Genomic DNA, 18,437 nt, shown 5'->3' on the forward strand with positions numbered 1-18,437 from the left:
TGTAGTTGTTTAGATTGGAAATATGCCATTTATTTATAAGCATAGTGCCTATTTTAAATATTTAAATATTTATTTCTACAGCTGATCACATCATTATAAAACTGGTCGTGACTTTCTAATAAATCTTTCTCTTTTAAGTTTTAGTGTTGTGTTTATACCATGGTAATTGTAGTGTATTGAGTGTGAGATGGGACTCACATATTACGAATTTATGTATTTTGTGTTGGCACTCTTTGCCTAACCCTGAGTTACTTTTTTGGTTGATCATCTTTTTGTTTCTTATGCGTCTCCTGTTTTCGCCTCTGCAACTGTGAACTTGTTCAGTAAAAAGAAAGAAAGAAAGAATAAATGCCTGCATGTGTTTAGTGTTTTTCCTTATTGCAAACACAACAGTAATCTGGTAGTGTTTGCGTTGCTTTGGCTTTTTTGGGGATATATTTTAATTTTCTTTTTTATATAGACGATTAAGCCGTCAAACTGTTGTATAAATGCAGTACCACACTCATAGCAGTTGTAGAAGAAAATTCTAGATGGCACTTAGAGGATTTTGCATCAGAACTAGCATATACATACATGCATACATACAGTTAAAGTCAGAATTATTAGCCCCCCTGAATTATTAGCTCCCATTTTGTTTAGTTTTAATAACTCATTTGTAATAACTGATTTATTTTATCTTTATCTTTTCTTTATTATATATATATATATATATATATATATATATATATATATATATATATATATATATATATATATATATATATATATATAAAATACATTTATTTATTTATTTTCTTAACTTTTCTTAAGTTGTGTTAACCAACTATAAATTTTAATTAAAATTAAAATGTGAGTTTAAATTCAATTCAACTCAAATGTAACTTCATAATTATTAAAAGGGATGAATAAATGCAACAAAAATGTTAAGGGATGTGTAGATAAACATGTGCTCACATTTATTGAGTGGAAAAATGCCTATACACTGCATGCTTCTGATGTGTAAAGTTAATTAAATAAACACTTTTAATAACAAAAAGATTAATAAAAAAGATGCAAAAAAGTATATATATATATATATATATATATATATATATATATATATATATATATATATATATATATATACATATATATATATATATATATATATATATATATATATATATATATATATATATATATATATATATATATATATATATATATATATATATATATATACTCTAAAACTACTTAATTAATATTTTCCACTTGTTCTCACAGCGAAAAACAAATTATATGATTCAATTAAACCATCCCACAGGACAGCATGCCGAGTAGTATGCATATACTTTCATTTATATGGTTATATGTAAGTGCAAACTCATAACTGGGAGTAGTGTATTCCCAGAATGTGCTAAATCAGTCCAGATTGTATTTGATTTGATGCTGCTGGCAATATTTGAAGCAACTGCTTCTCAGAAGATCATCTCAGTAAATAGACACAAGATAGAAAAGTCTCTAAACCTCTTTTTTGACACCCTCACTCCTCATAACTTCAGCTGTCTCAGTGCAGGCACACGTGTACTGAAACTAGACCCAATGCTGGCGTTCGAGTGTTTGAATACTAAGATCTAAAGAGACAGATCAGTGCCTAGAGGATGTGATGTCCCATACCTGTTCAGGGTCCCGTGTAGATTCCGTGACAAACACACAAGCACAAAGGCACACAACACTACAGACTTTCTAGACAGCAGAGGCTTTCCATGCAGTGAGCTCAGTCCTTATCACTATACCTGCAGGCTCAGGGCTGAGAGATGGAGAGGGGGACCAAAAAAAAGAGAAAGAGACGCGGAGACAGGAAAGAGGTGTGCATGACAGTCAGCAGAATGGGAATTGGGAAAACTAGTTTGACTTCAAGCACAAGCCGTGTCAGCAGACTGAAAGCATTTCATCTCCTCAGAGAGAGAAAGAGACGAGCAGAACAGAAGAAGGTTAGAGAGTCCAGGAAAGCAAATGTGTCTTAAATGAGCTTCATGTTTGCTTAAGGTTTGTGCTCACAGGTTGTCGACCGGAGTTTTCACAAAAATGAATTCTAAATTTATTTTAGTGGATTTTAGCACAAAATCATGGATGGATGATGGATGGATGGATGATACAATGATACAAAGATTAATAAATGGATGGATAAGCATGCATACATACATCCATACATACACACACATACATAAATGAATGGGTGAATAGACACTACATACAGTACATAGGTAAAAATATGGATGGTGGGATAGATAAATGGTAGATTGGAGGATGGGTGGATGGATGGATGAATTGATGAATTGCTAGAAGATTGAAAATGTATGAATAAAATAACAAAAGATGAGTGGTTGAGTGATAGAACAGTAGATAAATGGTAGTTTGGATTATTGGTGGTCGGTTGAATGGACGGATGAGTAAATAGATGGATGACAGATAAATGCATGATGGATGGACGAATGAATGGTAGATTGGATTAATAGTGCAAGTATGAATGGTTGAATGGAGAGTGCATAGATAAATTTACTGATTAAGGGATGGATAGATGAATGAGTGAATTGGTAAAAAGATGGATGATAGATGAATAAATGGATTAATACATGAAAATGATAAATATGTAGATGGATGGATACATGAATAAATGAAAAAAATTGATGGATGAATGATAAATCTCGAATAACCAATGGATAGATGGATAGATAAATGGAAAATATATGGATGCAGGGACACTATATAAATTTACAGATGGAGGGATGAGTGCATAAATGGGTGAATAGATAAATAGATGGATGATAGATCAATATATATATATATATATATATATGGATGGATGGATGGATGGATGGATGGATGGATAGATGAATAAATGAATAAATGAAAAATTGATGGATAAATGATAAATTAATGAGTAATGGATATAGATAAATGGCAGATGAGTGGATGAATTGATAAATTGATGAATGATAGAAAATGGATGAATCAGTGAATTATTGAAAAACTGATGGATATTGCTGGATGGGTGATGGAAAAAATGAATAAATGATGGATGAATGGTAGTTTGGATTAATGATGGATGGATGGATGGATACATTGATGGGTAAAAGGATTGATAATAGATCAATGGATGGATGATGGATGTACAGTATGCACAGATAAATGGACAGTATTATTTCACACTGTTTCTTAATTTCCACTGTTTTTAGAGTATTGATGTAAACATGATGCCAACTGAAATGGCATTTCAGGCATACTGTTATTTGTTGCACCTTGCTAAAGCTTGATCAAACTGAGCAGCAGATTGTGAAAGAGAGGTTTGCGTCCCAAGTTCAAGCTCAGTTCAGTGTGTATTTATAACAGAACATATTTTAAATGCAGTGGGAAGTCGCCTCCCACTCTAGACAGCGCTTGTGAATTGTGCCTTGCGCACTGACACACTGACTGCAGCATTTCTGCTCAACAGCTCCTCTCATCCTCAAAGCACTTCAGCTTTTCTGGTCACATTCTGTGACATGGCCAAGTGAAGTAAGAAGATTTTCTGAAACACATGAGGCCGTTGAGAGTGTGTTTTGGATTTTTATAGTATCCATGAAAGCTGGGTAACAGTGAATCTCTGCATGGGATTGTTTTTACCATGTCATTGTCCCGTGATATTTTTGGTATGTGTGGTTTAAGTTGTGTTTTACTTTTTGTTACTTCTGTTTGGTGTGGTTTCTTTCAAGATTGTGCATCAATTCAGAACTAAACTGAGGCAGAACACAGGATTCAGAGTTTGGCTGAGAAAGGAAATTTAAAATAAACTGAATTCAAAGAAAATAATGAATCTATTTTTGAGTGCTTTAGAAAAACAAAGATGATCAAGACATGATTTATTTTACCTGACAAAGTAGTTAGAAAAGTTGTAAATACCCTTTAAGTATTGTAGGCTATAGATATGTAGATAAAATGAGGCAGTAAAGACTCTGCTTAGGAATAATTTTATTTACAATAATTGCTGTTGTTTTAAATGTTCTATTCACCATCAATGTTAAAAATATCTGCACAGCTTGAAAAATATATATTTTCATTCATTCATTCATTCATTCATTCAATTTCCTTTGGCCTAGTTGCTGATTTATCAGGGGTCACCACAGCGGAATGAACCACCAACTTTTCTGTTATATGTTTTATGCAGAAGATGCCCTTTCAGCTGCAACCCAGCACTTTGAAAGAAATATATATTTTAATAAATACAATAACATTTTTAAATATGTTAAAATACATAGCAGTTGTTATATTTGAAAAAAAAAATCACAATATTACTATTTTGCTATATAATAGCTTTATTGTTTTTGAAATATATATATAAAATGTCTTGTCTAAAATGTCTTGTCACAATACTGTAATTTCTATCCTTCTATCTGTCACGAACACCAGCGATCTAAACTCCATAGATCGCTGGAAAACATGCACAATCGCTTATGGACTCAAAACCCACCATTTTATGGACTACATTTCCATACATGCAATCTGCTCACACACAAGTTCCTTATCCTGACTGATTGCACACACAGAACCAGGGACTGATTACACACACTATTTAAGCAGCACATACACTCACTCTAGTCGCAGTTTTGTTTACTGTAAGTGACATTTCAACGTGTTTTCTTTGTCTTGTTTTGCCGTGATTTTACCCTCGCCTTGTTTATCTAGTTATCCCTGCCTGCCTTTGATCTCTCAGCTGTTACTTTGATTACGATTCTGGATTGCCTACATACATCTGTTTGCACCTGTGTTGACCATTGCTTGACTGACCTTCTCAATAAACCTGCATGTGGATTCAAACTCTGTTGTCAGTGTCACATCCTCGGTTACACTATTAAATTACTATCTATCAAAAAGGAATCCCTGATTTTTAGTACCATGGGGACATTAATTGTAATTAATATGTTGAATGCACTTTTGACATGATAGAATTCCAGTCTACATCACATTCACTCTTTAGGTAGCGACAGCTATTTTAAATTATGGCACTGTTATCACGGTTGGAGAGTAGGGAAAGGAGGGAGGACACAAGTGCAGGGAAAATGATGTAATGAGGTAACAAAACCAACCTGAGGGTAAAAAACATTAACAAAACAAACAAATAAACAAGAGAGGACTAGAAACTAGACAGGAACAACTTGCAACAAACTGGCACAGGACAGCAGCCATGAGGAGACTATAAAGGAGAAACAATTATTTAACAGACATGTGACCAGGATTAACTAATGATGGGTTAACAGGGAGGGACTAGACCATAAACTGGAGCCCATGACACAAAGAAACAATACAAGCCATGTGCTCTCATAAAAACAAGACATGCATGTTTCTGATCCCAAAGACAACCGAAATGAAAACTAACCAGGCTGGGTTGCTGAGAATGAAAACAACATGCTACGAACAAAACAGCAAACACACCACGACGAGAGCGCACACCACAAGCATGCCAAGACCTCGTGTCCGCATCAAGCCTATGTCCTGAGAGCAGACAAAACGGCAGTCATGCAAAGACAGTCAGACAAAGATAAACCATGGCAAGAAATATGAGTGCTCGACCGGAGAAAACTGTCTGGACTCTGCCACCAAAACAAGATTCAACAAGACCGAATTGGCATAATCCTGACAATTATATATTCATTCAATCATTCATTGTTTCATTCATTTTCTTTTCGGCATAGTCCTTTTATTAATCTAGGGTCGCCACAGCGAAATGAACCGCCAACCTGTCCAACACATGGATGCCCTTCCTGCTGCAACTTATCACTGGGAAACACTCATACACTCTCATTCACACACATTCACTACAGACAATTTTAGCTTACCCAATTCACCTGTACCGCATGTCTTTGGACTGTGGGGGAAACTGGACCACCTGAAGGGAATCCATGCGAACACTGGGAGAACATGCAAATCTCCACACAGAAATGCCAACTGACCCAGCCGAGGGTCGAACCAGCGACCTTCTTGCAGTGAGGCGACAGCACTACCTACTGCACCGCCACAATTATATATATTTTAAATATTATATGTAGCTGCACTTAAAAATAAAAAATAAAAAAATGTTGTGAACATTTTAATGTACAATTAATAGTAAATTTACAACACTTTTTGCAACATTAGACTTAAGCTCAAAGCAGCATTTTCATTTCATATGTCATTTGTACGTTAAATTCTTGCATGTAAACACCAAGTGAGTAGGACCCATTGTCGGTCTCATAGGAAACAGCATGTACTGATTAGGTCCCCAGCAACACATAATTTTCCTCATGATCATCATTGTGCAAAACCACAGCTAAAGTCAGCAGAGGAGAAGCAGACAGAGAGAACGAGAGAACGCCCTGGTATCAGTATCGCATTCGCCACCGTCTCCGCTTGATTCATCTACCTGTGAAACACAACCTTCAGAAAACTGCAAATCCGGCAGATGCCGCTTTACCCTGAATTCACACCTGTTCGCAGCATGTGTTTAGTGATTTGCCACCAGGAAGCCGCCAGTACGCTCATTAAAAGAGAAGGTTTGGAGGTGTACACTCTTTTGCACTTAGATTTATGGAGACCTGCGATTCGAGCAAGCCATATGCTGAGACACAGACGCTCCCATATGCCGAAATGTCATTAAAACCACATCCCTGCCAATTATACAGCATTTCCCCGTTCCGTCTGGCTGATACAAATTATGACCCATGCTGGCACAGCTAAAACTATAGCACCCATAAATGTGGCACTGGGTGTACAGAGCCCTATTGAAAATGATTGTTCTCTCACTACAGGCCATGGCGGAGGCGCCCCATGAAATGGCCACAACCAGACCCGAGCGTGCCATTATCTCTGTGGGTCAGTGCTGAAACCATAAATTGGTTACTTAAACCTCTGGACTAGTGAAGTGTGTGTGACGCTATAACAGCGCACATTGCCAGGTGCAAATCTTCAGAGGATAATAACAACCTGTGAGGCCTTTAGACTTGCAGTCAAACTCTTGTTAGAGCTGCTGAGGTGAATGTTGTGCTACTTTGTTTGTGGGTTTTGTTACCTGTACATACAAGAGGCTTCTTGCTAATAATCAAGTGCACTCAGAATTAGCAGGCAGGCTAGGCTGATCAATTTTCATCCAACTCAAATTGGTCATTTCAACTTAATTGTTTATTTGTGTAGGAAATCAACAGCGTTTGGCTCTCGCAAGGCTGGCATTGATGCAAAGAGTGCAATTACCTGGGGAAATAAATGGTTGTTGTTAGATAACGCTATGTTATGATTGTGTTGGATTGATCCTCCGGTTGACTGCTAGCTAAATTGCTCTGTTGGACAAATGGGGTATTGAATGGTCAGATTTGTATGCGCTCTCCCAAAATGTATGTTGTTCTGGAGCTGTACTTGCACAGTGTTGACTTCATCTTGATGTTAGCATTGAGTGAGGTGGCATTTATGAGGGAGGCTAAAGTAAATGTTGATTGATGAGGGGGAAAGGATTTTGTTTACGTTTTCAGGGCCTGCAGGTTGAGCCAAATCTGACAAACTTTTGCCTCAGACATGTTTTTAAACTTTTAGCACCTTGAATTCATTTTCACAAAGGGTTTTGCTGAGCAGCTACAGTCTGTGTGAGTGTGTGTGCAGGTTTAGCCCAGCACAGCTGCTCTTTGAAGCTCTGCTGCTAGGGCTCTTCTCAATTGCCGTCATTAAGACCAGTCTTGAGACAGTGAAGGAGACCTTGTTTCTGACCCTACCCTCTCATTAATGTGTGTGTGTGTGTGTGTGTGTGTGTGTGTGTGTGTGTGTGTGTGTGTGTGTGTGTGTGTGTGTGTGTGTGTGTGTGTGTGTGTGTGTGTGTGTGTGTGTGTGTGTGTGTGTGTGTGTGTGTGTGTGTGTGTGTGTGTGTGTGTGTGTGTGTGTGTGTGTGTATGTGTGCAGTTGGGTAGGATATTCTATTTAATAGTAGTAATGTGTGTGCGTGTGTGTGCGGTCAGTTGGGTAGTATTCGATTTAATAGTACCAGAACCTTCCAAAATATGCTGTTATGGAGCTGGTATTGGGATATGTATAAATTTATATATGTATATATGTAACAAAAACTAATGTAAACCAATAACGGAACCTGCAGAGGGTATCCAGTGATATTTATTCACCTAGTTGATCAATGTATTTTTCATTTGCATTTCCCTCAAAGCAAACCTTTTAAAATGCTAATAAATCAATATATATCAATTTTATTTTCATTTGCTTCATCCTTTAGGCTGTGTATACTACAGGGTTGAGATGCCCAGATTCATCATGTGAATTGATCATTATTTTAAATGCGATCACCTTATGTTGCAGCTCTGCAGCTTTTTTTTTTTTTAAGAATTTGCCAAATTGTTAACTGCTATAAGTAAAGGTACTCAGGTCCCATTTACATGTTTACTTTTAAAATGGATAAAATTTGCTACGGTTATGCCTTCCATCCACAATACCCCTGAGTTTTTAAGCCCTAAAATTAGAGAGATTTTGAAACTCTAAAGAGGCCTTTTTGGTTTTAAAAAGCTGCTGCTCTGGGTCAGTGTGGATTGGGAAAACGGAAACATCTAAAAACAGGGCGTGGCTGCAGACATTCGTCTTTCTGATTGGTGCTTTATGTCAATATTAAGTGCAATATTGTCTTCCATTCTTTTTTTAAGTTCAAACTTCGCAAGTTTGATATGGAAAACAAAATCCTGAGGACACGTCGGTTAAATCTTCAAAGGGTACAGTGTACTTTATAATGTCATTCACATCACACTGGCTGCCCTGTTTCACTTAACAATGAAATGAAAACATGATATAAGTAACTGCCTATTTTCATTTTGATATTAACAACTTAACAGACACCAAAAATGTTGAGGCATCATGTAGCTGCATATTCATATGACCCTCATCTTCACTGTATGCATATTTATAACAAAACGGAGCCTAACAAACCGCCTCTTTTCATTTTCATTGAAAAATTGTAAACATACCCTTTGTTTTGCTGAATTTTAATGAACAATACAGGCCATTATAAAAGTATAACCTACAATAAATTTATACAATATAGGAAATAAAGGCAAGCAATCAGTCAATATACAGAATCAGTGTACGTAGTTACATTAATATATTAACTTATCTTTGCGCTCAGCCAAACAGGTTACCTGAGAACAAGTAAAAGTTTCAAAAGATCAAAGAGTTGTTAGATAGAGACAAGATGAATCAAATATCATGTTTAAGAACAACTTAATGAGGTATAGCAGTAGATCCTTGATGAACTGTCTGACATGCGTTGCTATCATCTGGGGAGGTGTGCTCAAAGCACCCGCTGACTGCCTGGAGCTTAGACGTGTGCATATGACGACAGCTCATGCCAGAGTGTGTGTGTGTGTGTGTGTGTGTGGTCACGTGTTGTGCGTTTTCAGTGGTATAGTGTGGATGTGGATCATTTTCATTATAAAACACTGTTCTAAAACTAAAACGTATAAGTGTACACAGGGCCTCAAACTATCATAACGTGCAGAGTGTAAACAAAAACTGTTTGTACTATAAACCACTGTGTGTTTTAATTAAACCTATTTGCTTAAAATAATATGGTGAGGATATGAGCTAAAAACAATTGGAAGCAAATAATATTGGAGTACAAACAGTTGCTTCCACCCTTTTAGGATATTACTAGCCAATAATAATCATCCAGAATGGTTAAAAAATCATTCATTCCTATTGAATACATTTAAAAATATTATTCTATGTTAAGTCAAGTCACTTTTCTTTCAGATTGTGCAACATAGGCTCATTCTGAAAACGTAGCTCTTTAGTACGTTTCTAAAGATTGCTAATTATAAAGCCAGAAGTATGTATGGCTGTCTTTCATTTATAAAACGAAGGCTACGGGTGGTATGATGCTGTTCTTTTTCGCGCTTCCTATCTGAACGTTTCCTGCTGTTACCAGTTCATCCAGTTAGCTCACCATTTTACATCTGTGAACCTGAGATGTAGAGTTAAACCACGACTACGGCGATTGCTTTTTAAAATTGCTGGTTATTTATAGTGAAGTGGGTGGTTGGGTCAATCTGTGCTTTTTAAAATACTATTGGTTGGGTTTCAGTCAGTCAAACAGTCAGTCCAACAGCGGCCTCTGATGAATTTACGTGAAAACAGCTGCCGCAAATGGCATTCACAAGAGCAGTTTGAGATCTCAAGAAGCATATGCAGCGGCCTCTAGTGGATTCGGGAAAACAAAAACTGCAAAAAAAAGTAGCTCCTAGGACGTAATTGGCTCTCTCCAGAAATAAGTATAGTGGTACCTTTTCCTGAGCCTGGGTTGAGATTGTGTGAAATCATACATAGTTTATTATGCATACTGAGTCATGCGCTGCACTTTTGGGAGAGCATTCCCACATTCCCAAACCCCCAGTCTGTGAGTTACTGTTAATAACTCTGTATTATTAACTCTGCTGATATGTCTTTGTATCCCAGGAGAACTTGTGGCTGGACAGTGTATCTCTGCTCATCAAAGATTCATTTGAAGGAGAGATGCTGATGATTGACAACCTCTCTGGCTCCGTCTTCCATCATTACTCCTCTCCTCCTGTCTGCAAGGACTGCAGGACTCATCCGCAAGAGGTACAGCTTCTCATTGTTTGTCACAAATGCACTCAAGAGTATAGGCACTCTACTGTACGTTTACCTACCGACGTCCAAACACTTCAGAATTGAATAGAAAGTGGTTATTATATTGTTTTCTGAATGTGAATGTATAATGACAACCATGAACAGTTTGAATTTGACAGGCTATGAAGTCTCCTACTTCAGTAGTTGGAAAATATTGTTCAGGAAACTGACCCTGCATAGATTCCGAGCTTAGTTTTTAAGCACTCTAGGCTAGTAATTCATGCAAAGCTTTCCTAACTTTATTAGTTATTGTTTATTAATTAATATTCATGCATTCATTCATTGTCCTTCAGTTTAGTCACTTTATTCATCAGGGGTCCCCACAGCGGAATAAACCGCCAACTTATCCAGCACATGTTTTACGCAGCAGATGCCCTTCCAGCTCCAACCCAGTGCTGGGAAACATCCATACACACTCATTCACACACACACACACTATGGCCAATTTTGTTTATTTAATTTATTTATACCCCATGTCTTTGGACTGTGGGGGAAACTGTAACCTTCTTGCTTTGAGGCGACGCATTTTCAGAAATTGTACTGTGATAAAATGTAGTGCGTTTTCAAAAATTGTTTGCGTGGAGGGAAAATGCAGTTCGTTTTCGTAAATTGTTTGCGTTATGAGAAAATGCAGCACGTTTTTGTAAATCATTTACATTGTAAGAAAATGCAGTGCGTTTTCGTAAATTGTACAGTGAGAAAATGCATTGCCTTTTTGTAAATTGTCTGCATTGTGAGAAAACGCTGCACATTTTCGGAAATTGTTTGTGCTGTGAGAAAATGCAGTGCGTTTTCATAAATTGTTTGCGTTGTGAAAAAATTTAATGCTTTTTTGTAAATTGTTTGCGTTGTGAGAATGCAGTGCGTTTTCATAAATTGTTTGTGCTGTGAGAAAATGCAGTGCGTTTTCGGAAATTGTTTGTACTGTGAAAAAAATGCAGTGCGTTTTCGTAAAATGTTTGCGTTGTAAGAAAATGCAGCGCATTTGCTGTTTGCTGTCAAACGAATGAAGATCTATTCTTTGCTGCCGTTTTTGTAATTGTATGTCTTTTCTTTAATTGCAGCATGTAAAGCTCTCTCAGTCACTGTATAAAGAAGATTATTGCAAAAGAAAACTAGATACTATAAATGCAACAAGGTAACGTTTGTTAACATTAGCAAATATACTTACTAGATCAAATAATAGCATTTGCCTGTTCTACCTTTGCAGCTCCTGAAAACAACACAGACATACTCTTGGTACATCAACCACATCAAAGAGAAAATGGAGGATATATACTTGTTTTGTTATTGCTGTAACATCACATTGTGCCAGCATTTTCAGCCTGACACAAATTGTCTGTGAAATTAGTTTATAGTACTGCGGATAATCTCTTTCATATAGTAGCAACTGAAGCATCTCACACTCAACAGAAAAAGAAAAAAGAATGCTTCTCCACATGAGCTCTCCCAGTTGCTCACAGCTCTGCATTTTTAAAAGAGTGCTGGTGATTTCAGCTGTGTAAATGCCCTTTGGTGGACACATAAACTTACTGTACGCGAGCTCTCAGTTTGAAGCGTCTGCCACAGGAAATCAACCTGACGTGAATAATTAAGCAAGACATCTTCTCATAGGATAGAGACATGCCGCCTCATGAATAATTATAAGACACTGATGAGTCATTGATGTCACTGGTGAGTCAACTTCTGATGGTGCTGATACAATGACAAAGGAAGAAAAGAAAAGTAAAAAATACAATCAAAATTAGCTTAAGCTAACACTGTCTTTATGTGCAACATGCCTAGCTCTGCTAAAATCTCAGAAAATGTAGTTTAGTTTTTCATGGCCCTTTAGAGAAGTAGAATTAAAAAAGTTCAAATGTATGGACCCTTTTCACATTTCCAGGTTTCTCAGTAGTGGAAGTAGATTGGTAAACAGAGCGGAGTGAAAGGGAGAATACCACAAATAATTGTTTGCAATCCTATTTCCTGAAATAATATAAGAAAAATTCCACAATGGTGTTATCGAGAATGTCAGAGAAAACTAACAAAAAAATGTGTGACTGATAATAGTATACACTCATCGGCCACTTTATTAGGTACACCTTAATAGTACCCAGTTGGACTTCCTTTTGCCTTCAGAACTGCCTTGTTCCTTCGTGATACAGGTTCAACAAGGTGCTGGAAATATTCCTCAGATTTTGGTCCAAATTGACATAATAGCATCAGGCAGTTGCTGCAGATTTGCTGGCTGCACATCCATGATGGGAATCTCCTGTTCCACCACATCCCAAAGGTGCTCTATTGGATTGAGATCTGGTGACTATGGAGGCCATTTGAGTACAGTGAACTTGCTGTCACTTTCAAGAAGAACAAGAGCCTGTGTGAATTGTAGCCAGTTTCCTGTTCCTAGCTGACAGGAGTGACACCCAGTGTGGTCTTCTACTGTTGTAGCCCATCTACCTTAAGGTTGTGCGTTCAGAGATGCTCTTCTGCACACCTCGGTTGTAACAAGTGGTTTTTGAGTTATTGTTGCCTTTCTATCAGTTCGAACCAGTCTAGACTTTCTCTTCTGACCTCTGGCATCAACAAGGCATTTGCGCCCACAGAACTGCTACTAACTAGATATTTTCTCTTTTTCTGACCATTCTCTGTGAACCCTAGGGATGGTTGTGCATTAAAATGAGTGAGTGAGTGTATACCATTAATGGTAAATACATATTAAATAAGTACACATTTTTAAATAAAGTCTAAAAAACAAAGATTTAATATGCTGATGACTGTTAAACACGTGAAAAGGGTCCATTGAAAGAAAACAATTTAAACTACTTTCATCAGGTGTTCCGCAAGGCTCAGTTCCAAGACTGTTTTCTATTTAGGGCGTACTCACGCTATGTACAGTTGCCTTGAACCGGGCCAAAGCACGCTTTTCCCCCCTCCCGTCTCCCCCTACGGCGTGTACTCACATTACGTTCAAGGCTGGGCACGCTTACATCATCGATGATGCACTGTTAAGTAGAGAAGTGCTCTCGCTCAGCACAGTGGAGATTTCTTTAGTTATTTCGTTTTAGTTTTTTGGGATGCGGTGACACACAGTCAAATATTTCGCCGAACAGATCAGCCAATTTTGACGCTCATAAATCATGAAGTCCTCGTGCTGCAGGAATTAGGAGGTTTGCTGAAGGTGCAGCTGTGGTGCAGTAAGGGGTTTGTGTCTTTAATTATCTACGACAGTTTACGTTCATTGAACAGTACGAATGATTAATCAATCCATATCATACAGTCCCTTAAAAGTCAGGTTCGGGTTTATGCACGTTTTGCACTCACACTACAAGTGTTCCGCGCCAAACCCCAAGTGAACCGCACTCTGGCACACCATTCCAACCGGGCCATGGGCGACAAAGTGAACTGTGCTTGAGCCCGATTCAGAGCACTCACACTTCTCAAACGCTGTGGGAAACGGGCTTGAGGATGGTTTGGATAGCATAGTGTGAGTACGCCCTTATACGCTTCCACTAGGATCTATTTTTAATGTGTGTGGGGTCTCTTTTCATCTGTGTGCCGATGATATGCACATTTATATTCCCCCTAAAACCGACTTTTTCAATTTTGAATTTAGGTGTATGGTTTGACAGTAATCCTAAATTTGATGTACAGTCAAGTCCCTTTTTAATCATCTTCATCTATTGACGAAGGTGAAGCCAACTTTGCCTTGAAAGAAATTTGAAATGCTTATGCACACTTTTATAAATTCTCAATTGGATTATTGCAACTCATTCTTCATCGGTGCTTCTCAGTCATGTGTTTTTCATCTGCAGTTGCTGCAAAATGCTGCAGCTTAAGTTCTTTATAGAAAATAGACTGCCTAAATCCCTTCTCATTGACATTTAATAGTTTTTTGACTTGATTTTAGTGACTCTTCTTCATTTGCAGTGTGTAGAATTGTTCCTATTTCTAGTGTACTGCATACAAACTTGTTGACCTGTCTTTGCTTGTTATGCTCTTGTCATGCAGCACTTTGGTTGACAGTGCTTGTTTTAAATGTGCTATACAAAATTAAATTGTGTTGTACTTTTTGTCTTTAAAAAAAACAATTGACTACACCTTGTTTGAAACAAGGTTAAAAACTAAAGTTATTGCACTATAGCACATCATTTGATACACACACTCACACAGAATCTCCCAATGAATCTTGATGGGTGTCCTGTCACTGTGACCGACAGGACAGCTAGTAATTCAAGCGGTAATTCAAGCTGTAACCTCCACACCTGTCATTCCCGCCATTCTGCCAGCCTGCCAACAATGTCAGTCCATCAGTCTGTTTCCCCTCCCCTGTCTCTGCTCTCCATACATTTGCAAGCTCCACTCTCCCACTCACCCTGTTTGACTGTAAACGGCTTTCTTCTTGAATTACCCAGATTTCTTCTTTGGAAAGTCATCAACGCGTTGTCAGACATAAAACATGCTATCCATAACAATTGGAAGGTCTCTTTTGACAGATTCGCCACTCCATATTCACACTCTGCTAACTCCAAAAAGCCATTGGACAGTGTGCAGAAATTCAAAAAGATCTGATTTGAATGCTTGAAGCCACTCTCAGTTCTCATGGCTATAAATTGTGGCCCACAGCAGATCCACATGGCTGAACTGGAGCAGGCGTCTCTGAGGTCGGAGCAGCTCTCAGATAAGTCATCCTCGCCAGCGCTGCCCGATGACCTCAGCCTGGACGAGCAGAGCGTCTACCAGATGGCTGCCAAAGAGGGCAAGGTGAACTTTCTCACAGAAAGATGATCTTGTCTTCCCTCCCACAATTATCTTAGCATCCATCCATACTTTGACATGTTCAAATCTGTTTCAAATGGGGATGCCCTGATATTAAAAGCCTTGCTAATATCGGTGGCATCGCTTTATTTTGATTGGTCCACATTTGAAATTCTGTTGACTTCATGTAACTTTGCCACAGTGTGTTTATTAAGAGTTATTAAAATAGAAGTCCACTTACAGTTTAATATCTGCTTAAACAATACCTTTATGGTCCTTCTACAGATATTTAAGGGATTTTTGAAGTACATAAACTTATTCTGCAAACCCTAATCTGATTTCTAACCTAACAATTAGTTGTTGGAAAGTTGCTTAGTCAACAGAATGTCAAAAAGGACGATTAAAATAACCAATAATAGCTAATATTATATATATATATAAATAATGGCTTTTGCCTCAAAGTCCTAATTTGCTGTTAATTAATAGTTATAAAGGTAATAGTTAGTAAAAGTAAAGTAACAGGATTTCTTTCTTTCTTTCTTTTTTTCTTTCTTTCTTTATTTATTTATTAGTTTAGTGCTTCTTAACTATGCTTGATTGGTTGTTTAATTTTTGTATTGCTTTTTAGGGTGACAATTTTAACATCTGTCCAGAGACACTGCATGAAAAATAACTTTATGGCTAATTCTGGTGCATTTGCAGCAATGCAAATTAATGTACACTGTCCCTGCCAAATAAACAAAAAAATGAATAAAATAAAGTTAGATCTAAGTAATAGGTATGATTAGGGATGTAGAATAAGATCAAGCAGAAAATGTACTTTATAGGTACTAAGAAACAACCAATATCTGAATAATAGGCTGGTAATAAGCCATCAATAGACAATAGTGAGAATTTTTACTTAAAATTTTATCAAAAATTCTTGCTGCTATAATTTAGTTGGACCAAACTAACTTTTCTAGTCAACATAAGTTGCATTAGTTGGACTAAAATGACTAGTTTAAACCTGATTAACTTGTTAAAATAACTTTCTTTCATTTGTAACAGTAATTTACAGTGTGTGTGTACAGTGCTCAGCATATATAAATACACCCCTCACAAATCTATCTTTTGAATTCATATTTTTAATAGGAAGCTGTACAATATTATATTTGTGCATATACTGTACATTAGATCAGTCAGTACTGAAGCCAAATCTGGAGCTTATCTAACTTACGATAATGGTCGATAAAATATTAAATTCAAAATTTAAAAAGAGGAAAAATCAAGAGAAGCAAAAAAATAAATAAAAAAAAGTTTAATTTAGTTGAAATTTTGTAGGTTGTAATCTATTTTTGCCATATTTTGCTTAAATTTATAATTATTATTATTATTATTATATTTCAATTTTAAAAGATGTTTGGTGACTAAAATATGATTTTAATAAATATATCTGCTAAATAAATCTGTTTTGTTTAAATGCACCAAAATACACTGCCTATATTCACTGAGTAATGGATAAAAATATAAATGTTCAAAATGAGGTGTACTCAATTATGCTGAGCACTGTACATACCTTAGAAAGTACTGGTTATTTAAGGTAATAAACTAAGCTGCTTGTCACACAAAGCAGGACTATAATTTTTAGAACTACACCCAGTACCAGATGAAAGATCTTCCTGTGAAAATGATCTACCTTTATCAGATATCATCTGCTGTAATCCCCTACATCCCAAACTATGATCCTTTAATTAAATATAATCAGTGATAATGACCGCAGCCTCGCACTAATTAGTTTGAAGCAATCAAATAGACTGTTAGTCTAGATCCTGCATTCTCATGGGGCATGTAACGCTAAAGCTCTCTCAGACTAATTCTTCAGCAAACTCCAAACAATCTCAAGCTATTTGCTAGAGAAGCACCATAAAGGACAATATGTGGGGCAGATGGCTCAGAAGATCCAGCAGAGCGTAATTGTTACTTAATCTCTTTTAATGCTGTAGAGAGAAGCCCTGGATGCAGGAAGCCTAAAAAGGGTGTAGTTTACTATGATAGCAAGATGTTAGCATTTAAGAGACCTGCATATCTTTCCAGGATAACCCATATTAATGTTTCTTTTTTTTTTTTTTGCTCAGGAGAGAGTCTGTGATGAGTGCCATCATTCAGAAGAGCCAGGAGGGAGAGGAAACAGCAGGTTACGACGATCCTCTCGCGTCCACAGCTCTGGGACAGAAGATGGAGGAACTTGTCAAAGTCCACATCACAACACACCTGCTCGACACAGCATAGGTAATTCTGGCATGTTCACAGTAGCAAAATTTATTAGCAAAATGCTTTTTATTTTGTACATATAAAAAATAAAATAAAAAAGAGGAAAACAGCAGAGATTTTATTACATCACTGTCGATCGCTTCCAGTTCTTCCTGTCATAATAACTTTAGGGAAAAAGCAATGCTGTTTTATCATATTACTTACATTTTATAGGGGCATTCCAGAGTGTATTTTATGGCTTGGGTGTGCTCATACTTTACTTGTAGAAAATCATGTTATTTTTTCATATATAGTTGAAGTCAGAATTATTAGCCCCCCTGTTTATTTTTTTTCCCCAATTTCTGTTTAAAGGAAAAATATTTTTTTCAACACATGTCTAAACATAATAGTTTTAATAGCTCATCTCTATAACTGATTTATTTTATCTTTGCCACGATGACAGTACATTATACTAGATATTTTCAACACACTTCTATACAGCTTAAAGTGACATTTAAAAACTTAAGGTTAACTGGGCAGGTTAGGGTAAAAATGTAAGTTATTGTCTAATGATGGTTTGTTCTGTAGATTTCTGATTTCTGTAATCGAAATTAACTTAAAGACACTAATAAGTTTAACCTTAAAATGTTTTTTAAAAAAATGAAAAAACTGCCTTTATTCTAGCCGAAATAAAACAAATAAGCCTTTTTTTTCAGAAGAAAGAATATTATCAGACATACTGTGAAAATTTCCTTGCTCTGTTAAACATCATTTGGGAAATATAAAAA

The 18,437-nt window shown here is 36.7% G+C and overlaps 1 protein-coding gene across 4 annotated transcripts in view; it reads left to right on the plus strand.

Moving 5' to 3' along the window:
- cacna1ia (calcium voltage-gated channel subunit alpha1 Ia) overlaps positions 1–18,437 on the plus strand; it is a 413,851-nt gene that overhangs the window by 388,866 nt on the left and 6,548 nt on the right. For 2 of the 4 annotated variants that reach the window (XM_073944536.1, XM_073944537.1), the window contains 3 exons: positions 10,486–10,632; positions 15,289–15,426; positions 17,535–17,688. In XM_073944536.1, coding sequence (XP_073800637.1) covers positions 10,486–10,632; positions 15,289–15,426; positions 17,535–17,688 — 439 coding nt within the window. The remainder of the gene's footprint in view (positions 1–10,485; positions 10,633–15,288; positions 15,427–17,534; positions 17,689–18,437) is intronic. The other 2 variants (XM_073944538.1, XM_073944539.1) reach the window with 2 other exon arrangements.

Source organism: Danio rerio, chromosome 3 (assembly GCF_049306965.1).
Source record: "Danio rerio strain Tuebingen ecotype United States chromosome 3, GRCz12tu, whole genome shotgun sequence".
Lineage (NCBI taxonomy): Eukaryota > Metazoa > Chordata > Actinopteri > Cypriniformes > Danionidae > Danio > Danio rerio.